Source organism: Bos indicus, chromosome 7 (genome assembly GCF_029378745.1).
Source record: "Bos indicus isolate NIAB-ARS_2022 breed Sahiwal x Tharparkar chromosome 7, NIAB-ARS_B.indTharparkar_mat_pri_1.0, whole genome shotgun sequence".
Classification (NCBI taxonomy): domain Eukaryota; kingdom Metazoa; phylum Chordata; class Mammalia; order Artiodactyla; family Bovidae; genus Bos; species Bos indicus.
In genome coordinates, this window is record NC_091766.1 from 21,396,219 (window position 1) to 21,419,451 (window position 23,233).

General features: G+C 39.0%; 1 protein-coding gene across 5 annotated transcripts in view; it reads left to right on the top strand.

The window, feature by feature from the left end:
• KIF3A (kinesin family member 3A) overlaps positions 1 to 23,233 on the top strand; it is a 94,460-nt gene that overhangs the window by 43,528 nt on the left and 27,699 nt on the right. For all 5 annotated transcript variants that reach the window (XM_070793190.1, XM_070793188.1, XM_070793189.1 and 2 more), the window contains one exon: positions 5,586 to 5,691. In XM_070793190.1, the coding sequence (XP_070649291.1) occupies positions 5,586 to 5,691 (106 nt within the window). The remainder of the gene's footprint in view (positions 1 to 5,585; positions 5,692 to 23,233) is intronic.

A 23,233-nucleotide genomic window follows, 5' to 3' on the forward strand; every position in this document is an offset into this window, starting at 1 on the left:
TCATTTTTCATATATAATTTATCTGTGCTTAATAATTGTATATAGAATTAATAACTTGTTATTGGAAATGACCTTAGACTTTGCAGACTGATGCCAGTTTGAAGAATGTTTCCCATCTGCAGTAACATAAGCATAGAAAGTGAAAGTACATGATTAAAAACTTTCACTGCAGTTAGACGTTTTCATGACATCCAAGGGCATGATTTTTTTTCCAGAGATACCACTTTTCCACATTAGACATATACACATTATTTTTTAACATAGATTTTCTAAGCGTTGATATAGACCAATAATGTTCAAACGAAGGTTTAAAGCATTTTAACACTTGAATCAAACCAGACCTTATGTGGAAGCCCAGTCTATAAAATACATGAAAGTAAAGTTCTCTTTAGAATTTGTCTGGACCTGAAAAACCCCAGACTCACACTGTGGCCCCTCATTGCCAGCACTAGGCCATCTAGTGCTTGTCAGAGCACAGTCTGAAACCTACTGCTTTATAGAGACCAACACATTTATTTACTGCAACTAAAATTAGGAATAACATATATCCCATGACAGAGAAAAGGCAGTTTTTGTAATGTATAAATATATCTTATAATACAGCCCCCAAACTCTAATTAGATTTAAAATCAACACCTAGAATTCAGAGTATTTGCTTTTGTGACTTTGTCTCTGATATTGTTTTTTAAACTTTTGTCGTCTTTGTCTGTGAGGTCTTACTACCTGTGGAAATGGCTTGCCCCACTGGCAGCCCCTCTAACTCAGTTTCACTTTATTCTGTTGATTTTTGGAGGTGACTTCTAGTCCATGCAAAATGAGTTTTATATTTCTATGTATATTTTACAGGTAGTATTAAAATACTTTGTGTATTTTAGATACACATATCCTAAATACAACCTTCAAGTTGGGTCAAAGTTCTCATAAAGTTACTCACAGAAAGATAATATTTTTACATAGATACCATCAGATCAGATCAGTCGCTCAGTCGTGTCCGACTCTTTGCGACCCCATGAATCGCAGCACGCCAGGCCTCCCTGTCTATCACCAACTCCCAGAGTTCACTGAGACTCACGTCCATTGAGTCAGTGATGCCATCCAGCCATCTCATCCTCTGTCGTCCCCTTCTCCTCCTGCCCCCAATCCCCCCCAGCATCAGAGTCCTTTCCAATGAGTCAGCTCTTTGCATGAGGTGGCCAAAGTACTGGAGTTTCAGCTTTAGCATCATTCCTTCCAAAGAAATCCCAGGGCTGATCTCCTTCAGAATGGACCAGTTGGATCTCCTTGCAGTCCAAGGGACTCTCAAGAGTCTTCTCCAACACCACACTTCAAAAGCATCAATTCTTCGGCGCTCAGCCTTCTTCACAGCCCAACTCTCACATCCATACATGACCACAGGAAAAACCATAGCCTTGACTAGACGGACCTTTGTTGGCAAGGTAATGTCTCTGCTTTTGAATATGCTATCTAGGTTGGTCATAACTTTCCTTCCAAAGAGTAAGCATCTTTTAATTTCCTGGCTGCAATCACCATCTGCAGTGATTTTGGAGCCCAGAAAAATAAAGTCTGACACTGTTTCCACTGTTTCCCCATCTATTTCCCATGAAGTGATGGGACTGGATGCCATGATCTTCGTTTTCTGAATGTTGAGCTTTAAGCCAACTTTTTCACTCTCCTCTTTCACTTTCATCAAGAGGCTTTTTAGTTCCTCTTCACTTTTGGCCATAAGGGTGGTGTCATCTGCATATCTGAGGTTATTGATATTTCTCCCGGCAATCTTGATTCCAGCTTGTGCTTCTTCCAGCCCAGCATTTCTCATGATGTACTCTGCATATAAGTTAAATAAGCAGGGTGACAATATACAGCCTTGACGTACTTCTTTTCCTATTTGGAACCAGTCTGTTGTTCCATGTCCAGTTCTAACTGTTGCTTCCTGACCTGCATACAGATTTCTCAAGAGGCAGGTCAGGTGGCCTGGTATTCCCATCTCGTTCAGAATTTTCCACAGTTGATTGTGATCCACACAGTCAAAGGCTTTGGCATAGTCAATAAAGCAGAAGTAGATGTTTTTCTGGAACTCTCTTGCTTTTTCCATGATCCAGCGGATGTTGGCAATTTTATCTCTGGTTCCTCTGCCTTTTCTAAAAGGAGCTTGAACATCAGGAAGTTCACGGTTCATATATTGCTGAAGCCTGGCTTGGAGAATTATGAGCATTACTTTACTAGCGTGTGAGATGAGTGCAACTGTGCGGTAGTTTGAGCATTCTTTGGCATTGCCTTTCTTTGGGATTGGAATGAAAACTGACCTCTTCCAGTCCTGTGGCCACTGGTGAGTTTTCCAAATTTGCTGGCATATTGAGTGCAGCACTTTCACAGCATCATCTTTCAGGATTTGGAATAACTCAACTGGAATTCCATCACCTCCACTAGCTTTGTTCGTAGTGATGCTTTCTAAGGCCCACTTGACTTCACATTCCAGTATGTCTGGCTCTAGGTCAGTGATCACACCATCGTGATTATCTGGGTCGTGAAGCTCTTTTTTTGTACAGTTCTTCTGTGTATTCTTGCCATCTCTTCTTAATATCTTCTGCTTCTGTTAGGTCCATACCATTTCTATCCTTTATTGAGCCCATCTTTGCATGATATGTTCCTTTGGTATCTTGGATTTTCATGAAGAGATCCCTAGTCTTTCCCATTCTGTTGTTTTCCTCTATTTCTTTGCATTGATCACTGAGGAAGGCTTTCTTATCTCTTCTTGCTATTCTTTGGAACTCTGCATTCAGATGCTTATATCTTTCCTTTTTTCCTTTGCTTTTTGCTTCTCTTCTTTTCACAGTTATTTGTAAGGCCTCCCCAGACAGCCATTTTGCTTTTTTGCATTTCTTTTCCATGGGAATGGTCTTGATCCCTGTCTCCTGTACAATGTCACGAACCTCATTCCATAGTTCATCAGGCACTCTATCAGATCTAGGCCCTTAAATCTATTTCTCACTTCCACTGTATAATCATAAGGGATTTGATTTAGGTCATACCTGAATGGTCTAGTGGTTTTCCCTACTTTCTTTAATTTAAGTCTGAATTTGGCAATAAGGAGTTCATGGTCTGAGCCACAGTCAGCTCCTGGTCTTGTTTTTGCTGACTGTATAGGGCTTCTCCATCTTTGGCTGCAAAGAATACAATCAGTCTGATTTCCATGTTGACCATCTGGTGATGTCCATGTAGAGAGTCTTCTCTTGTGTTGTTGGAAGAGGGTGTTTGTTATGACCAGTGCATTTTCTTGGCAAAACTCTATTAGTCTTTGCCCTGCTTCATTTCGTATTCCAAGGCCAAATTTGCCTGTTACTCCAGGTGTTTCTAGGAGAAGGCAATGGCACCCCACTCCAGTATTCTTGCCTGGAAAATCCCATGGTCGGAGGAGCCTGGTGGGCTGCAGTCCATGGGATTGCTAGGAGTTGGGCACAACTGAGTGACTTCACTTTCACTTTTCACTTTCATGCCTTGGAGAAGGAAATGGCAACCCACTTCAGTGTTCTTGCCTGGAGAATCCCGGGGACAGAGGAGCCTAGTGGGCTGCCGTCTATGGGGTTGCACAGAGTCGGACACGACTGAAGCGACTTAGCAGCAGCAGCAGTCAGGTGTTTCTTGACTTCTGCTTTTCCATTCCAGCCCCCTATAATGAAAAGGACATCTTTTTGGGGTGTTAGTTCTAAAAGGTCTTGTAGGTCTTCATAAAACCGTTCAACTTCAGCTTCTTCAGCGTTACTGGTTGGGGCATAGACTTGGATTACTGTGATATTGAATGGTTTGCCTTGGAAACGAACAGAGATCATTCTGTCATTTTTGAGACTGCATCCAAGTACTGCATTTCGGACTCTTGTTGACCATGATGGCCACTCCATTTCTTCTGAGGAATTCCTGCCCGCAGTAGTAGATATAATGATCATCTGAGTTAATTTCACCCATTCCAGTCCATTTGAGTTTGCTGATTCCATAGATCTGATTATTTCACTTACCTGTGTGAAATACTCTAGTGGTTTCAAATTGCTCTTAAGATAAAGACCAATAATTAGAGAAGTGCAAATCAAAACTACAGTGAGGTATCACCTCACAGCAGTCAGACTGGCCATCATTAAAAAGTTTGTAAATGCTGGAGATGGTGGGCAGAAAAGGGAGTCCTCCTGCACTGTTGGTGGGCATGTAAATTGGTGCAGCCACTATGAAAAACAGTGTGTAGATTCCTCAGAAAACTAGAGTTGCCAAGTGACCCAGCAATTCCATTCCTGTGTATATATTCAGTCAGAACTCTAATTTGAAAATATACATGCTCCCTTACCTCTTCTGAACAGTCCCTCAGAGCCATCTGAGAGACTGTCTCTTGGGCTTAAATATTTAGTATGTCCACTGAATAAAGACACAGTTCTTAACTTTAGGTTGTGCATATTTTTAAGTGGACACTCATTTCTTGGTGAAGCAGAAAGGATGTGGATAGACGGTCCAAGTCAGAATATAAACAGCAGCACTATTTATAGTAGCCAACACATGGAAACAACCTAAATGTTCATCGACAGATAAATGGACAAAGAAAATGTGGTATATATATATGCAATGGAATACTACTCAGTCGTGAAAAGGAATGAAATACTGCCATTTGCAGCAGCATGGATGAACCTAGAGACTATCATACTTTAAGTGAAGCAAGTCAGACAAATACTACAATGTTGGTTTTTTTGTGAAATCTAAAATATAGCTAAAAATTAACTTATTTGTGAAACAGAAACAGACTCACAGACATAGAAAACAGACTTGTGGCTGCCAAGGTTGGGGGAGTGCAGGAGGGATGGATTAGGGGTTTGGGATTAGCAGGTGCAAACTATTATATATAGAATAAAAAGCAACAAGGTCCTACCATATGGTACAATATCCTGTAATAACCATAATGGAAAAGAATATGAACAAGAATGTGTATGTGTGTATATGTATGTAATCTGAGTCACCCTGCTGTATACCAGAAGCTAGCACAACAGTGTAAATCAACTATAGTTAGTTCAATAAAATCAAATTTGTCCAATAACTATGCTTAGTCTTATTTTTGCTTACCTCTTTAGCCAGATATCCCACCTGTTTCCCCTGTGCTGCCCACTCTTTACTTGGCTTTTGTTTGTTTAGTTGGTTTTAATTTTTTAAGTTACCTAGTTTTTCTTATTTCAGGCTTCTTGCACATACTCTTTTCTCCTATTCTAACACACAGATTGAACCTGCTGTTTCTTCAGATCTTAGCTTAAACATCATCTTGGGGAAACTTACCCTGTCCCTGTTTCACTAGCTTAAGTCTCTCCATAATGTATTCTCCTGTAGTTTCCTGTATTTTTTTTTTCATGGCATTATCACAGTTAAAATAATTTTTGTGTGTAATTATTTATTTGTATGTTTTCCCTGCAGATTTTTGCTTCCACCGTGTAGAAACTCTGCCTCGTTCATCACCCTGTCCTCACTATCTAGCAGCGTGTGACATGTAGTAGATATTCGGTAAATACCTGAGGAAGAACTATGGATATATGTGTAAAATCTGTATTTTTATTTTTTTTTAGGTGAAAGAAAGACCCGATGTGGGAGTTTATATCAAGGATTTATCAGCTTATGTGGTCAATAATGCTGATGATATGGATAGAATTATGACACTGGGCCACAAGAATCGTAAGTGTAGTGCTTAATTGTGATTAAACAGTTACATGTCGTGTAGTCTGGTTTAGAAGCAAAGTTGCTATGACACTTTGCACCATAAAGAGTGGATTTTTCAGTTTCTTGTTAACCATTTCTCTTTGATTATTTACTGTGTGGAAAGGATACACGAATGAAAGATATCACAGATTGCTTTCTATGTTGTCCAAAATTTTGTTGCTTATTGATAATGCTGTATCTGAGACACTCATATCACTGTCTCTTGTTAGCTGTAATAATATTGGTAACATTTATTGAGTTCTTACCATGTGGCAAGTACTTGTGCAAATGCTTTGTAAGAATGGTCTCTTTTAATCCTCAGGATGGACTTTATTAAGGTATTAAATTCCTATATTATGGCTGAGAAAACTGACATTTAAAGTAAATTATCTAAGGTCATATACTGTTTAATAAGTGTCAGAATGAGTATGTGAATCTACACTGTTAGTTAGCAGTAACCACTCAGCCACAAAAAGGAACCAATGTGAATTAGTTGAACTGAGGTGGATGAACCTAGAGCCTGTTACACAGAGTAAAGTAAGTCAGAAAGAGAAAAACAAATATTGTATATTAACACACACATATAGAATCTAGAAAAATGGTACTGATGAACCTATTTGCAGGGCAGCAGTAGAGACACAGATGTAGAGAACAGTCTTGTAGGCCACAACAGGGGAAGGAGAGGGTGGGATGTATTGTGAAAGCAGCATTGACATATGTATACTGCTGCTGCTGCTAAGTCGCTTCAGTCATGTCCGACTCTGTGCCGACCCCATAGACGGCAGCCCACCAGGCTTCCCCGTCCCTGGGATTCTCCAGGCAAGAACAGTGGAGTGGGTTGCCATTTCCTTCTCCAATGCATGCAAGTGAAAAGTGAAAGTGAAGTCACTCAGTCGTGTCCGACTCTAGCGACCCCATGGACTGCAGCCCACCAGGCTCCTCTGTCCATGGGATTCTCCAGGCAAAAGTACTGGAGTGGGGTGCCATATGTATAGTACCATGTGTCAAATAGCTAGCTAGTGGGAAGCTGCTGCATAACACAGGGAGCCCAGCCTGGCGCCCTGTGACACCCAAGAGGGGTGGATTGGCTGGGGGAGGTTGGGAGGGAGGCTCAAGAGGGAGGTGATATATATATGGGCTTCCCTTGTGGCTGGTAAAGAATCTGCCTGCAGTGTGGGAGACCTGGGTTTGATTCATGGGTTGGAAAGATCCCCTGGAGAAGGGTACGGATACTCACTCAAGTATTCTGGCCTGGAGCATTCTGTGGACTGTGTAGTCCATGGGGTTGCAAAGAGTCAGACATGACTGAGCAACTTGCACTTCACACTTCAATTCACACACACACACACACACACACACACACACACACATACATATAGTCATGACTGATTCATGTTGTTGTAAGGCAAAAACCAACACAACACTGTAAAGTAAGTATCTTCCAATTAAAAAATTAAAAATATATATTCAGCTTAAAGAAAACTCCAGCACTATAATGTCTTCCTTTTATTGCTAAGAAGGCAAACAAAGTGGCATTCTTTTTAGTAATTTTCAGGTTTTTTATAAAGAATGAAAAACTTCTGCAATATTGCTGATCTCCCTCTCCCTTGCCTCCCTGTCCCAGTACTAATGATGTTGCTAACAGCAATTAGAAGTTTGAGGTAAAAGATAAGAACATAGAAAGTAAACTTTTTTTTTTAACATGAAACTTTGTATTTTGTATTGGGGTGTAGCCCGTTAACAGTGTTGAGGTAGTTTCAGGTGAACAGCAAAGGTACTCCGCCGTAGATACACATGTATCCATTCTTCCTCAAACCCTCCTCCCATCTAGACTGGCACATAACATTGAGCAGAGTCCCATGTGCTGTACAATAGGCCCTTGTTGGTTATCCATTTTAAATATAGCAGTATGTACATTACCTTCCTAAAGTCCCTAAGTCCCTCACCTCCTCCCCCGCAACCATAAGTTCCTTTTCTAAGTCTGTTTTGTAAGTAAGTTCATTTGTATCATTTCTTTTTAGATTCCACATATAAGGGATGTCATATGATATTTCTCCTCTGACTTACTTCACTCAGTATGACACTCTCAAGGTCTACCCATGTTGCTGCAAATATCATTATTTCATTCTTTTTAATGGCTGAATAATACTCCATTGTATGTATGTACCGCACCTTTATTCGTTTCTCTGTTGATGGACATTTAGGTTGCTTCCGTGTCTTGGCTATTTGCATACAGTGCTGCAGTGAACATTGTGGTGTGTGTATCCTTTTGGATTATATTTTTCTCTGGGTATATGCCCAGGAGTGGGATTACAGGATCACATAGTAACCATTTTTAGTCTTTTAGGGAACCTTCATACTGTTCTCCATAGTGGCTGTATCAATTTACATTCCCACCAACAGTGCAGGAGGGTTCCCTTTTCTCCACACCCTCTTTAGCATTTGTTGGTGAATTTTTTGATGATAACCATTCTGACTGGTGTGAGGTGATATCTCATTGTAGTTTTGACTTGTATTTCTCTAATAACTAGCTACACTGAACATTTTTTCATGTGCCTATTGGCCATCTGTATGTCCTCTTTGGAGAAATCTCTATTCAGGTCTTCTGCCCATTTTTTGAGTGGGTTGTTTGTTTTGATGCTATTAAGCATCATAAACTGTTTGTAAATTTTAGAGACTAATCCCTTATAGGTCACATCATTTGCAAATATTTTCTCCCAATCTGTGGGTTGTCTTTTCATTTCGTTTATTGTTTCCTTTGCTGTGCAAAAGCTTTTGAGTTTAAGTAGATCCCATTTGTTTATTTTTGCTTTTATTTCCATTATTCTGGGAGATGGATCAAAGAAAATGTTGCTGTGATTTATGTCTGAGGGTGTTCTGCCTATGTTTTCTTCTAGGAGTTTTATGGTATCCCTTCTCACATTTAGATCTTTAATCCATTTTGAGCTTATTTTTGTGTATGGAATTAAGGAATGATGTAATTTCATTTTTTGACATGTGGCTGTCCAGTTTTCTCAGCACCATTTGTTGAAGAGACCGACTTCAAACATTGTGTGGTCTTGCCTCCTTTGTCATAGATTAATTGACCATAGGTTCATGGGCTTATTTCTGGGTTTTCTGTCCTGTTCCATTGATCTGTATTTCTGTTTTTGTGCCAGTACCATACTGTTATAATGATTGTGGCTTTGTAGTATAGTCTGTGGTCAGGGAGCCTGATTCTTCCAGCTCTGTTTTCCTATTTCAAGATTGCTTGGCTATTTGGGGTCTTTCATATCTCCATACAAATTTTGAGATTTTGTTGTTGTTCTAGTTCTGTGAAAAATGTCATTGGTAATTTGATAGGGATTGCATAGTCATTTTGACAATATTGATTCTTCCAGTCCTTGAACGTGGTTTATCTTTCCATCTGTTTATGTCTTCTTTGATTTCTTTCATCAACATCTTATAGTTTTCAGAGTACACATCTTTTGTCTCCTTAGGTATTTTATTCCTTAGGTTTATTCCTAGGTATTTTATTCTTTTTGATACAGAGGTAAATGGAATTGCTTTTTGAATTTCTCTTTCTGATCTTTCGTTGTTAGTGTATAGAAATGCAACAGATTTCTGTGTATTAATTTTGTAACCTGCAACTTTACCACATTCATTAATGAGTTCTAGTAGTTTTCTGGCAGCATCGTTAGGATCTTCTACTTACAGTATCATATCATCTGCAAACAGTGACGGTTTAACTTATTCTTTTCCAATTTGGATTCCCTTTATTTCTTTTTCTTCTCTGATTGCTGTAGCTAGGACTTCCAAAACTATGTTGAATAAAAGTGGTGGGAGTGGACATCCTTGTTTTGTTCCTAATATTAGAGGGAATGCTTTCAGCTTTTCACCATTGAGTATGATGCAAGCTGTAGGCTTGTCGTATATGGTCTTTTTTAATGTTGAGGTATATATCCTCTGTGCCCACTTTCTGGAGAGTTTTTATCATAAAAATGTGCTGAATTTTGTCAAAAGCTTTTTCTGCATCTGTTGAGATGGTCATGTGGTTTTTATTCTTCAGTTTGTTGAGGTGGTATATTACAGTGATGGGTTTGTGGATGTTGAAAAATCCTTGCATCCCTGTGATGAATCCCACTTGATCATGGTGTATGATCTTTTTAATGTATTGTTGGATATAAATTGCTAGTATTTTGTTGAGGATTTTTAGATCTGTGTTCATCAGTGGTATTGGCCTATGATTTTCTTTTTTTGTAGTATCTTTTTCTGGTTTTGATATCAGGGTGATGGTGGCCTCATAAAATGAGTTTGGAAGTTTTCCTTCCTATGCAACTTTTTGGAACAGTTTCAGAAGGATAGGTATTAACTCTTCTCTAAATGTTTGATAAAATTTGTTTGTGAAGCCATCGGGTCTTGGGCTTTTGTTTATTGGGAGATTTTTAATCACAGTTTCAGTGCTTGGGATTGATCTGTTCATATTTTCTGTTTCTTCCTGGTTCAGGAAGACTGTACCTTTCTAGGAATTTGTCCATTTCTTCCAGGTTGTCCATTTTTTGGGCATACAGTTGTTCATAGTAGTCTCTTAAAATCCTTGGTATTTCTGTGGAGTCAGTTATAACTTCTTTTCCATTTCTAATTTTACTGATTTGAGTCCTCTCCCTTTTTTTTCTTGATGAATCTGGCTAAAAGTTTATCCATTTTGTTTATCTTTTCAAAGAATCAGCTTTTAGTTTCATTGATCTTTATGATGGTTTTCTTTGTCTCTATTTCTTCTCTGATCTTTATGATTTCCTTCCTTCTACTAACTTTAGGTTTTGTTCATTCTTCTTTCTCTAGTTGTTTTAGGTGTAAAGTTTGGTTGTTTATTTGAGATTTTCTTGTTTCTTGAGGTAGGATTGTATTGCTGTCAACTTCCCTCTTAGAACCGCTTTTGCTGCATCCCATTATTTTTTGGACCGTTGTGCTTTCATTTTCGTTTGTCTCTAAGTATTTTTTTTTCTTCTTTGATTTTTTTCAGTGATCCAGTGGTTATTTAGTAGAATATTATTTAGCTAAACACACATGTTTGTGTTTCTTAGAGTCTTTTCCTTGTAGTTTATTTCTAATCTTGCAGCATTGTGATCAGAAAAGATGCTTGATATGATTTTGGTTTTCTTAAATTTACTGAAGCTCGCCTTGTGGCCCTGCATGTGGTCAGTCCTGGAGAATGTTCTGTGTGTGCTTGAGAAGAATGCATAGTCTGCTGCTTTTGGATGGAATATTCTATAAATATCGATTAAATCCAACTTGTCTATAGTGTCATTTAAGGCCTGTGTTTCCTTACTGATTTTCTGTCTGGATGATCTGTCCATTGATAGAAGTGGAGATTAAAGTACCCCACTGTTGTTATGGTACTGTCTATTTCTTCCTTTATGTTTGTTAGTATTTGCCTTACATAGAAGTGCTCCTGTGTTGGGTCCATATATATTTATCATTGTTATATCTTCTTGGATTAAACCCTTGATCATTATGTAGTGTCCTTTGTCTCTTATAACCATCTTTGTTTTAAAGTTTATTTTCTCTGATATGAGTGTTGCTGCTCAGATTTCTTATGATTGACGTTTGCATGAAATACTTTATCCCATCCTCTTACTTTCAATCTGTAAGTATCCATAGGTGACATAGGAGACAGCATATAGACAACATATGTATAGGTCTTATTTTTGTATCCACCAAGCCAGCCAGTCTGTGTTGGTGCATTTAATCCATTTACATTTAAGGTAATTATCGATATGTGTGATCCTATTACCATTTTGTTAATTGTTTTAGGTTTGTTTTGTAGATCTTTTCCTTCTCTTGTGTTCCTGCCTAGAGAAGTTCCCTTAACATTTGCTGCACAGCTGGTCTCATGGTGCTGAATTCTCTTAGGTTTTGCTTGTCTGGTAAGCTTTTGATTTCTCCATCTAATCTGAATGAGAGTCTTGCTGGGTACAGTATTCTTCATTGAAGGTTCTTCTCTTTTATTACTTGGAATATATTGTGCCATTCCTTTCTGGCTTGTAGAGTTTCTGTTAAGAAATTAGCTGATAACATTATGGGATTTCCTTTGTATGTTGTCTTTTTTCCCTTATTGGTTTTGTCTTTAATTTTTGTCTGTCTGATTACTATGTGCCTTGGTGTGTTCCTCCTTGGGTTTGTCCAGATTCCCTTTGTATCCTGGACTTGGTTGACTATTTCCTTTCCCATGTTAGGGAAGTTTACAGTTGGTATCTCTTCAGATATTTTCTCAGGTCCTTTCTCTCTCTCTTCTTCTAGCATCCCTACAGTGTGAAAATTGGTGCATTTAATGTTGTCCTGGGGTCTCTTAGGTCTCATTTCTTTTCATTCTTTTTTCTATATTCTGTTTTGCAGCAGTGATTTCCACCATTTTGTCTTGAGTCACTTATCCATTCTTCTGCCTTAGTTATTCTGCTGTTGATTCCTTATAGTGTATTGTTCATCTCTGTTTGTTTGTTCTTTAGTTCTTCTAGGTCTTTGGTAAACATTTCTCGAATCTTCTCCATTCTTTTTCTGAGATCCTGGATTGTTGTCGCTGTCATTATTCTGAGTTCTTTTTCTAGAGGGTTATCTATCTCCATTTCATTGTTTTTCTGGGGATTTATCTTGTTCCTTTATCTGGGACATAATCCTATTTCTTTTCATTCTGGTTAGCTTTCTGTGATTATGATATTAGTTCTGGAGAACACAGGATTATAGTTACTGCTTTTTCTGTCTGCCTTCTGGTGGATGAGGATAAGGGGCTTGTGCAAGCTTCTGGATGGTAGGGATTGGTTTTGGGGAACAGTGGGTCTTGCTCTGGTTGGCAGGGCCATACTCAGTAAAACTAATCCAGTTGTCTGCTGATGAAGGGGCTGCACTCCCTCCCTGTTAGTTTGGCTTGAGGCAACCCAGTCCTGGAGTCTGTAGGTTCTATGATAGGGCTCTTGGCTACCTCCAAGAGGACTTAGGCCGAGACGCATCTCCCAAGACTGCTGCTCTTCATTTCTGTGATGGGCCACCGCCAACTGACACTTCTGCAGGAGACCCTCAGACACTCACATCAGTCTCCTGTGGGCTCACTGTTTCTTTCCCCTGGGTCCTGGTGCACACAAGGTTTTATTTGTGCCCTCCAAGAGTGGAGTCTCTGTTTCCCCACAGTCCTGTGGGAGTCCTGTAATCAAATCCTGCTGGCCTTCAAAGACAGATTCCCTGGGGATTCCCTGTCCCATTGTTGGATCCCCAGGTTGGAAAGCCTGATGTGGGGCCTAGGTATTACTGTTCTCGTTTGTGGTTTACCCACCCAGTGGGTTTAAGATTTGATTTTATTGTGATTGCACCCCTCCTACCGTCTCGTTGAGTCTTCTCCTTTGTCTTTGGATGTGAGGGTGTCTTTTTTTTTTGGTGAGTTCCAGTGTCTTCCTGATGTTGTTTGTTCAACAGCTAGTTGCAATTTTGGTGCTCTCGCAGGAAAAGATGAGTGCATGTCCTTCTACTCTGCCATCTTGAACCAATCACAGGTAAACATTTTTTTAAAAAAAATTTATGATTAGACTAAAATCTAGCAAACTCAGGGAAATGAAGCAAAAATTTAAAAAAAAATCAATTGCCTTCTTAGAAGCCAAATAATAGAAAAATAGAAGACCAAAATTTTTTACAGGAAAATGAGCAAAAGCTATATGTGAATATGTTGTTCACAGAAGAACTATCCACAGCAGTAAGTATATGAAAGGATGTTTAACTTCACAAGTAATCAGGAAATGTATATTAAAACAACAAAGGGAGATATTTTACTCATCAGTTTGGATGAAAGGATATCCAGGTTGGTGATACTCTGAAGAAATGGTCAGTGGTGATGGAAATATACAGCATTTTTGAAGGGTAATATAAGTGTATCTGTTGAAATTTTAAGAATGCAGTCCTTTGACCCACTGTTTCTATTTCTAGATATATTAAATATATTCTAGAAAGATATTTTTTGATGTGAACAAAAAATACCTTATTGCAGCATTATTTTTAAGAGCAAGAAGTTTGATGCAATCTAATTATCAGTAAAATATTGGTTATATAAATTATGGTGCAAAAATACTATGGACTATAATGAAGCTATAAAAAACAACCCTGGGTTAAATCTACATGTAGAGACTCAAAAGACTTTATAGATGCAAGTGAAAAAGAAAGCTAACTAGCAAAGTATGTACTGCATTATCCTATTTATATATGTGTTAAGAAAGCCAAGTTATTAAACTATTATATATTTAGGTATTGTGTGTGTGTGTTTACATGTGTGTATGTGAAGTACGAATGAAAAGACATTTAATAGTTGTTAACTTTAGTGAAAGGGAAATAAGATTGAAAGAAAGGGCTGTAAGGGAGCATTCTCTTTGCTTTATGTATGTTTGTATTTTTAAATTTTTGTATTAGGAATATGTTCATGTATTGTTTATTTAATTAAAAAATTTAACATAATATATTTGTAATAGTGACCAAAACCTTCCATTAACTACTTAAAAATTAATTTAACTTGATATGTGAGATTTGTCCAAGGAAAATGAAAAAATTCTAATGGGAGAAATAAAATGAAAGGAAGGTAAAGAGATTTGAAGACCTAAGATAGCAGAAAGGAAAATAATCTTAATAAATACATTGAGTTCAAAAATTAAATATTCAGGGTGGAGTGGGAGGGGGGAAGGGAATCCTACACTATTGGTGACTGTAAATTTGGTGCAGCCACTATGGAAAATAGTATGGAGGTTCCTTAGAAAACTAGAGTTGGCCATATAGGTGAGCAGCCCCACTCCTGGGAATATATCCAGACAAAAGTATAATTTGAAAAGATACATGCAGAGAACAAGATGGTGGAGGAGCAGGTATGTGTGGAGTACATCTCTCTCCAGGACTATACCTTCAGACACAGAAGTGTGTGCGGAACACCAGCTGAGAGTGGACAGGAGTAACTGACGGGCAGAAAAGGATGTATTGACTCATGCAAAACTCAGTAGGAGGAAGGAACTAGGGGGAAGAACAGTAGTGTTAGTAGGACCGGACCTTTGGCAGGTGGGGGAGCTGAAGCAGAGGTCCGGTCCCTACCTCGGGGCAATTGTCTAGACAGAGGAGAAACATTTAAGGCTGAGAGTGAAACAGCTGATCTGTGGCAGCCTAAATGGAATGAGAATCAGTCCTTGCTGCAGCCATACGTACCCCAGATGGCGTAGCGGCTGGGGGCTGGAGTTTAGGGATTGTGGAGCAATCCCCCGTGGCGAGGGCTGTGGAGAGACGGAGGGGATGTGAGGGAGGAGATTATGGTGGGAAATGCCTGTGGAGGAAAGCGGGGCAGCTATGGAAGCAAGGTCATACTGCTGAGTCACACGTAGTGGGTGGAGCCATTACCATAGCCTCTCTCCCCCCACATGCCAGCATGTGCAGCTGAACAATAGAGAGGCTGGCCCATCAAACGCCTGATGCGCCAAACTACAGAGTAGGACCCCAGCCAGGGGGGCCCTTCTATGTGCCTGATGCTCTGAATAACAGAGAAGGACTGCAGGCAAGCCTCTCAGCGCCTGATTGTGCGGAGAGAGACTGGCCAAAGAAGTCTTCTGATTGCCAGCTATAAGAGGCTAGAAAAAAGACTCTGATAGGGCCATAACTCCTGCGGCAGAGGCAGTCCCTGTCCCTGCACACTTGGCACCGCAAGGGTCCCCGCAAGCCAAGCAGCCGCGCCATTTTCATGTTCAACTCTCACTGGGGCAAAGCTGCCACAGGCAAAAAAATCTTGGGCCTATGCATGCAGGGTCGCTTCCGTAGTGTCTGACTCTTTGCGACCCTGTAGACTGTGGCCTACTAGGCTTCTCTGTCAGGGAGGGGGCTTTTCCAGGCAAGAATACTGGAGCATATTGGCCAATATGCTATGGCCAAAGGGTATTGTCATACCTTTCTAGAGCACTATATCTCCTGCTGCCCTAGCCGCTGACTCCCCTGAGTACCAGGTGCTTCCAGAACCCCTGTGACCCAAGCAGCTGCACCACCTCCTCACCTGGTCCTCACTGGGGCAGACCCAAGTCATCCAGGGTAGCCTCAGGAGCAAACCCCAGTGGACGACCCACATGCAGAGGTGGAAATAAAACCACAGTTGAAACCCAGGGGCAGTGTAACTAAGGAAGAAGACCCAGAACCCTCCCACCAGCTGTATAAGCTGCAGATTAAATCCACATGATCAACTAGGCAGACTCTGTCTCTGGAATATATAAAGGGTCATTGAGAGCTCCCACAAAAGAAAACGCACTAGTTCTGATAGCTGTGGACATTGGAGGCAAGAACACAGAGAAGTAGGACCAGATTAGGATCTGGGCTGACCCCACAGCAGGTCCAGAGATCAGCACAGTGTTGGAGGGCATCCTAGGGAGGTGAGGTGGACTGTGACTCCCAGCGAGGGAAAGACTGACAGCAGTTATTCAAGAAAAACATCTATTATTCTTATGTTTTGACTTGTTCTGTATATTCTTTTGGATTTTTTTCCCCTTTTTTTCTCTCCCCGCCCTATTGTAGTTGTCAATTTTATTGGCACTATGAAATCTAATTAAGCTTTTGAGCTTTTTTTCTTTTCTCTTTTTTCTCAGTCACATTTTTTTAATTGTTGTAAATCTCTGCCTCTGTGTTGGGCTTTTGCAGTTCTGGGGAGTTTTCCTTTTTTTTTTTTTTCTTTTCTCTTTAATTTTAAAAATCTATTATTATTTTTCTACATTTATTCCCATGTTTGCTTTTCCCACTGTTCTTTTCCCCTTGCTAATCTTTAATATATATAAATCTTTATCTACTTCTATTTAACTTTGCATATCTATTCTTTCTTTCTTTTCTTTCTTTCCTTTCCTCTCAACATATTTGTTAGTTTTATTTTCATTGCTTTATACCCCAATTGACATCTTGCCTTAGTTTTGTTTTTCAGTTTGTGCTTTAGTTAGTTTTGTTCTGTGATGTTGGAGAAGACTCTTGAGAGTCCCTTGGACTGCAAGGAGATCAGTCTTGGGTGTTCATTGGAAGGACTGATGATGAAGCTGAAACTCCAGTACTTTGGCCACCTGATGTGAAGAGCTGACTCATTGGAAAAGACCCTGATGCTGGGAAAGATTGAGGGCAGGAGGAGAAGGGGACGAAAGAGGATGAGATGGTTGGATGGCATCACTGACTCGATGGACATGGGTTTGGGTGGACTCTGGGAGTTGGTGATGGATAGGGAGGCCTGGCGTGCTGTGGTTCATGGGGTTCCAAAGAGTCGGACACGACTGAGTAACTAAGCTGAACTGAGACATAATTTTTGGTTCCCTTTGTTCCCTGGATCAATCTATTGTACTTTATTTTTGTTGTACTGTTTTGATTTTGCTTATAGGTATATATGTAGATGTGTATATTCAGTCACACTTTTTGTTGTTGTTATAAACCTCTGCATCTGTGTTGGGCTTTTGCAGTTCTGTGGAGTTTTCCTTTTTTCTTTCTTCTTTTGTTTTTATTTTCTCTTTTTTATAATTTTAATTTTTAATTTTTTAAAACCTGTTACATTTTTTCTACATTTATTCCTTTGTTTGCCTTTCCCACTGTTCTTTTCCCCTTGCAGTTAATCTTTAATGTATATAAATCTTCTTCATCTGCCTCTGTTTAACTTTGCATATCTAGTCTTTCTTTCTCAACATATTTGTTAGTTTTCTTTTCATTGCTTTATTCCCCACTTGCCACCTTGCCTTAGTTTTGTTTTCCAGTTTGTGCTTTAGTTAGTTTGTTCCTAACTGGTAAATATAATTTTTGATTTCCTTTGTTTGCTGGGTCAGTCTATTGTACTTGATTTTTGTTGGACTGTTTTGACTTTGCTTGTGGGTATATATGTATATGTGTATGTTCCATTATTGTAATTATTATTTGCCTGATTTTATAACTGCCATTTGGGGCTCATCTTTGGTTTCTCATTTTTAGATATTTGTTTTAATCTCACTTAATGCCATAACAAACCACTTGTGGAATCTTTGTTCCTGACCAGAAATCAAGCCCTGAGCCTTTGGAGTGGGAGACCAAGACCCTAGACTATCAGAGAACTAACCCGGTATCAAATAGTGATAACTCACACAGAGGAAACCACTGGAATACAAGACCCGGCATCACCCAACCATCAATAGCAACCTGTGCAGGAACCCTCATTTAAACAACAAACCAAACAAAAATACAAACCCAATCATCAGCAGACAGGGTTACCACCTCACTCAGCCTGCAATGCGGGAGACCTGGGTTCGATTCCTGGGTCAGAAAGATCCCCTGGAGAAGGAAATGGCAGTCCACTCCAGCACTCCTGCCTGGAAAATCCCATGGACGGAGGAGCCTGATAGGCTACAGTCCATGGGGTCGCAAAGAGTCGGACACAACTGAGCGACTTCACTTCAGCCTTGCCAATCAGAGGAAAAACAAACAAAAACTCATAACAAATTTCACCCTATACAAAACTTACACAAACCACTGGACCAACCTTATGAGGGCAGAAACCAAAAGGAAGAAAGAATTCAACCTTGAAGCCTGAGAAAAGGAGACCTCAAACACAATAAGTTAAAAAAAAATAAAAGGCAGAGAAATACTACACAAATGAAGGAACAAACTAGAAACACCGAAGTCCAAATAAATGGAGAGGAAATAGGCAAACTATCAGAAAAAGAATTCAGAATAATGATAGTAAAGATGATCAAAAACCTTGAAAGAAAATGGAGAAAATGCAAGAAGCAATTAACAAAGACCTAGAAGAATTAAAGAATAAACATGAAGAGACAAACAACACAATTACTGAAATTAAAAATACTCTAGCAGGAATCAATAGCAGAATATCTGAAACAGAAGAACAAATCAGTGACCTGGAAGATAAAATGGTGGAAATAACTTCTGAAGAGCAGAATAAAGTAAAAAGAATGAAAAGAACTGCAGATAGTCTCAGAGACATCTGGGACAATATCAAACGCACCAACATTTGAATTTTAGGGGTCCCAGAAGAAGAGCAAAAGAAAGGATATGAAAAAATTTTTGAAGAGATTATAGCTGAAAATTTCCCCAACATGGAAAAGGAAATAGCCAATCAAGTACAAGAGGCACAAAGAGTCCTGTACAGGGTAAACCCAAGGAGAAACACCCCAAGACACATACCAATCAAACTAACAGACTAAACACAAAGAATATTATAAGCAGCAAGGGAGAAGCAGCATGTGACATACAAGGGAAACCTCATACGCTTCACAGCTGATCTTTCAGCAGAAACTCTGCAGGCCAGAAGAGAATGGTAGGATATATTTAAAGTACTGAAAGGGAAAAATCTACAACCAAGATTACTGTACCCAGCAAGGATCTCATTCAAAATTGATGGAGAAATCAAAAGCTTTTCAGACAAGCAATAGTTAAGAGAATTCAATACCACCAAACCAGCTTTACCACAAATGTTAAATGGACTTATATAGTCAAGAAATACAGAAGGAAAAAGATCTACAAAATCAATCCTAAACAATTAAGAAAATGGCAATAGGGACATATATATCAATAATTACTTTAAATGTAAATGGATTAAGTGCTCCAACCAAAAGACACAGACTGGCTGAATGGATAAAAAATTAAGACCCATGTATATGCTGTCTACAAGAAACCCACTTCAGACCTAAAGACACACACAGACTGAAAGTGAGAGGATGGAAAAATATATTCCATGCAAATGGGAAGCAAAAGAAAGCTGGAGTAGCAGTCCTTTTATCAGACAAAATACACCTTAAAATAATGAAGATTACAAGAGATAAGGAAGGACACTATGTAATGATAAAGGAATCAATCCAAGAGGAAGACATAGCAATTGTAAATATCTATGCACCCAACATAGGAGCACCTCAATACATAAGACATACTAACAGACCTAAAAAGAGTAATTGACTATAAACGCAATAATAGTAGGAGACTTGAACACCCTACTCACACCAATGGACCGATCATCAAAACAGAAAATTAATAAGGAAACAAAAGTCTTAAATAATGCATTAGATGAGATGGATCTCATAGTTATCTTCAGGACATTCCATCCAAATGCAGAAGAATAAACCTTCTCAAGTGCACATAGAATATTCTCCAGGATAGTCCACATCTTGGGTCACAAATCAAACCTCAGTAAATTTAAGAAAATTGAAATCATATCAAACATCTTCTCTGACCACAACGCTATGAGACTAGATATCAATTACAAGAAAAAAAACTGTAAGAAACACAAACACATGGAGATTAAATAACACATTTCTAAATAACCAGCAAGTTTCTGAAGAAATCAAAAGGGAAATCAAAAAATTTCTAGAAACAAATGACAATGAAAACCTGACAACTCAAAACCTGTGGGATGCAGCAAAAGCAGTCCTAAGAGGGAAGTTTGTAGCAATACAATCCTACCTCAAGAAACAAGAACATAGACTAGACAACCTAACTTTACCCCTAAAACAACTGGAAAAAGAACAAAAAACTCCCCCAAAATTAGTAGAAGGAAAGAAGTCATAAAGATCTGAGCAGAAATAAAAAAGAAATGAAAGACACAATAGTAAAGATTAATAAAACTAGAAGCTGGTTCTTTGAGAAGATAAAATTGATAAACCTTTAGCCAGACTCATCAAGAAAAAGAGGAGAATCAAATCAATAAAATTAGAAATGAAAAAGGAGAGGTTACAACAGACAGTGCAGAAATACAAAGGATTATAAGAGACTATTATGAACAACTATATGGCAATAAAATGGATAACCTGGAAGAAAGGGACAGGTTCTTAGAAAAGTTCAGTCTTCCAAGATTGAACCAGGAAGAAATCGAAATTATGAACAACCCAATTATAAGCACTGAAATTAAAGCTGTGATAAAAAACCTCCCCCAAAACAAAAGCCCAGGACCAGATGGCTTCACAGGAGAATTCTGTCAAACATTTAGAGAAGAGCTATTGCCTATCCTTCTAAAACTCTTTCAAGAAATGGCAGAGGAAGGTACACTTCCAAACTCATTCTACAAGGCCACTATCACCCTGATACCAAAACCAGACAAAGACAACACCAAAAAAAGAAAGCTATAGGCCAATATCACTGATGAACATAGATGCAAAAATCCTCAACAGAATTTTAGCAAACAGAATTCAGCAACACATCAGAAAGCTTATACAGTATGATCAAGTTGGGTTTATTCCAGGAATCCAAGGATTCTTCATTATATGCAAATCAATCAATGTGATATACCATATTAACAATTTGAAAGATAAAAACCATATTATAATCTGAATAGATGCAGAAAAAGCCTTTGACAAAATTCGCCACCCATTTATGATTAAATCTTTTCCAGAAATGGGCATAGAAGGAACCTACCTTAACGTAGTAAAAGGCATATATGAAAAGCCTACAGCAAACATTATTCTCAATGGTGACAAACTGAAAGCATTCCCCCGAAGATCAGGAACAAGACGAAGGTGTCCACTTTCACCACTATTATTCAACATAGTTCTGGAAGTCCTAACTACAGCAATCAGAGGAGAAAAAAAAAATAAAAGGAATCCAGATTGGAAAAGAAGTAAAGCTCTCACTGTGTGCAGATGACATGATACTGTACATATAAAACCCTAAAGATAGTATCTGAAAATTACTAGAGCTCATTGGTGAATTTAGCAAAGTTGCAAGATACAACATCAATACACAGAAATCACTTACGTTTCTGTATACTACCAGTGAAAAACCAGAGGAATTAAGGAATCAATCCCATTGACCATTGCAACAAAAAGTACTAAATATGTAGGAATAAACTTACCTAAGGAGATAAAAGAACTGTATACAGAAAATTATAAGATGCTGATCAGATCAGATCATATCAGTCGCTTAGTCGTGTCCGACTCTCTGCAACCCCATGAATTGCAGCACGCCAGGCCTCCCTGTCCATCACCAACTCCCGGAGTTCACTCAGACTCACATCCATTGAGTCAGTGATGCCATCCAGCCATCTCATCCTCTGTTGTCCCCTTCTCCTCTTGCCCGCAATCCCTCCCAGCATCAGAATCTTTTCCAATGAGTCAACTCTTCGCCTGAGGTGGCCAAAGTACTGGAGTTTCAGCTTTAGCATCATTCCTTCCAAAGAAATCCCAGGGCTGATCTCCTTCAGAATGGACTGGTTGGTGACGCTGATGAAAAAAATCAAAGACAACATAAACAGATGGAGAGATATTCCATGTTCCTGGGTAGGAAGAATCAATATTGTGATAATGACTATACTGCCAAATGCAGTCTACAGATTCAGTGCAATCCCTCTCAAATTACCAATGGCATTTTTCAGAGAACTAGAACAAAAAATTTCACAGTTCATATGGAAACACAAAAGACCCCAAATAGCCAAAGCAGTCTTGAGAAAGAAGAATGGAGCTGGAGGAGTCAACCTTCCTGACTTCAGATTATGCTACAAAGCTACAGTCATCAAGACAGTACTGGAACAAAAACAGAAATACAGACTAATGGAACAAGATAGAAAGCCCAGAAATAAACCCATGCACCTCTGGGTACCTTATTTTTGACAAAGGAGTCAAGAATATACAATGGGGCAAAGACAGCCTCTTTGATAAATGGTGCTCGGAAAACTGGACAGCTGCATGTCAAAGAATGAAATTAGAACACTTCCTAACACCATACACAAAGATAAACTCAAAATGGATTAAAGACCTAAATGTAAGACCAGAAACTGTAAAACTCTTAGAGGAAAACATAGGCAGAACACTCGATGACATAAAGCAAGATCCTCTATGACCCACCTCCTAGAGTAAGGGAAATAAAAGCAGATGAATGGATAAGAAAGCTGTGGTACATATACACAATGGAGTATTACTCAGCCTTTAAAAAGAATACGTTTGAATCAGTTCTAATGAGGTGGATGGAACTGGAGCCTATTATACAGAGTGAAGTAAGCCAGAAAGAAAAACACCAATACAGTATACTAACGCATATATATGGAATTTAGAAAGATGGTAACAATAACCCTGTGTACGAGACAGCAAAAGAGACACTGATGTATAGAACAGTCTTATGGACTCTGTTGGAGAGGGAGAGGGTGGGAAGATTTGGGAGAATGGCATTGAAACATGTATATCATGTATGAAACGAGTTGCCAGTCCAGGTTTGATGCACGATACTGGATGCTTGGGGCTGGTGCACTGTGACGACCCAGAGGGATGGTATGGGGAGGGAGGAGGGAGGAGGGTTCAGGATGGGGAACACATGTATACCTGTGGCGGATTCATTTCGATATTTGGCAAAACTAATACAATATTGTAAAGTTTAAAAATAAAATAAAAATAAAAAAACAAAAACTAAAGTAAATAAGTGGGGCCTGATTAAACTTAAAAGCTTTTGCACAGCAAGGGAAAGTATAAGCAAGGTGAAAAGACAACCCTCAGAATTGGAGAAAATAACAGGACATGAAACAACGGACAAAGGATTAATTTCCAAAATATACAAGCAG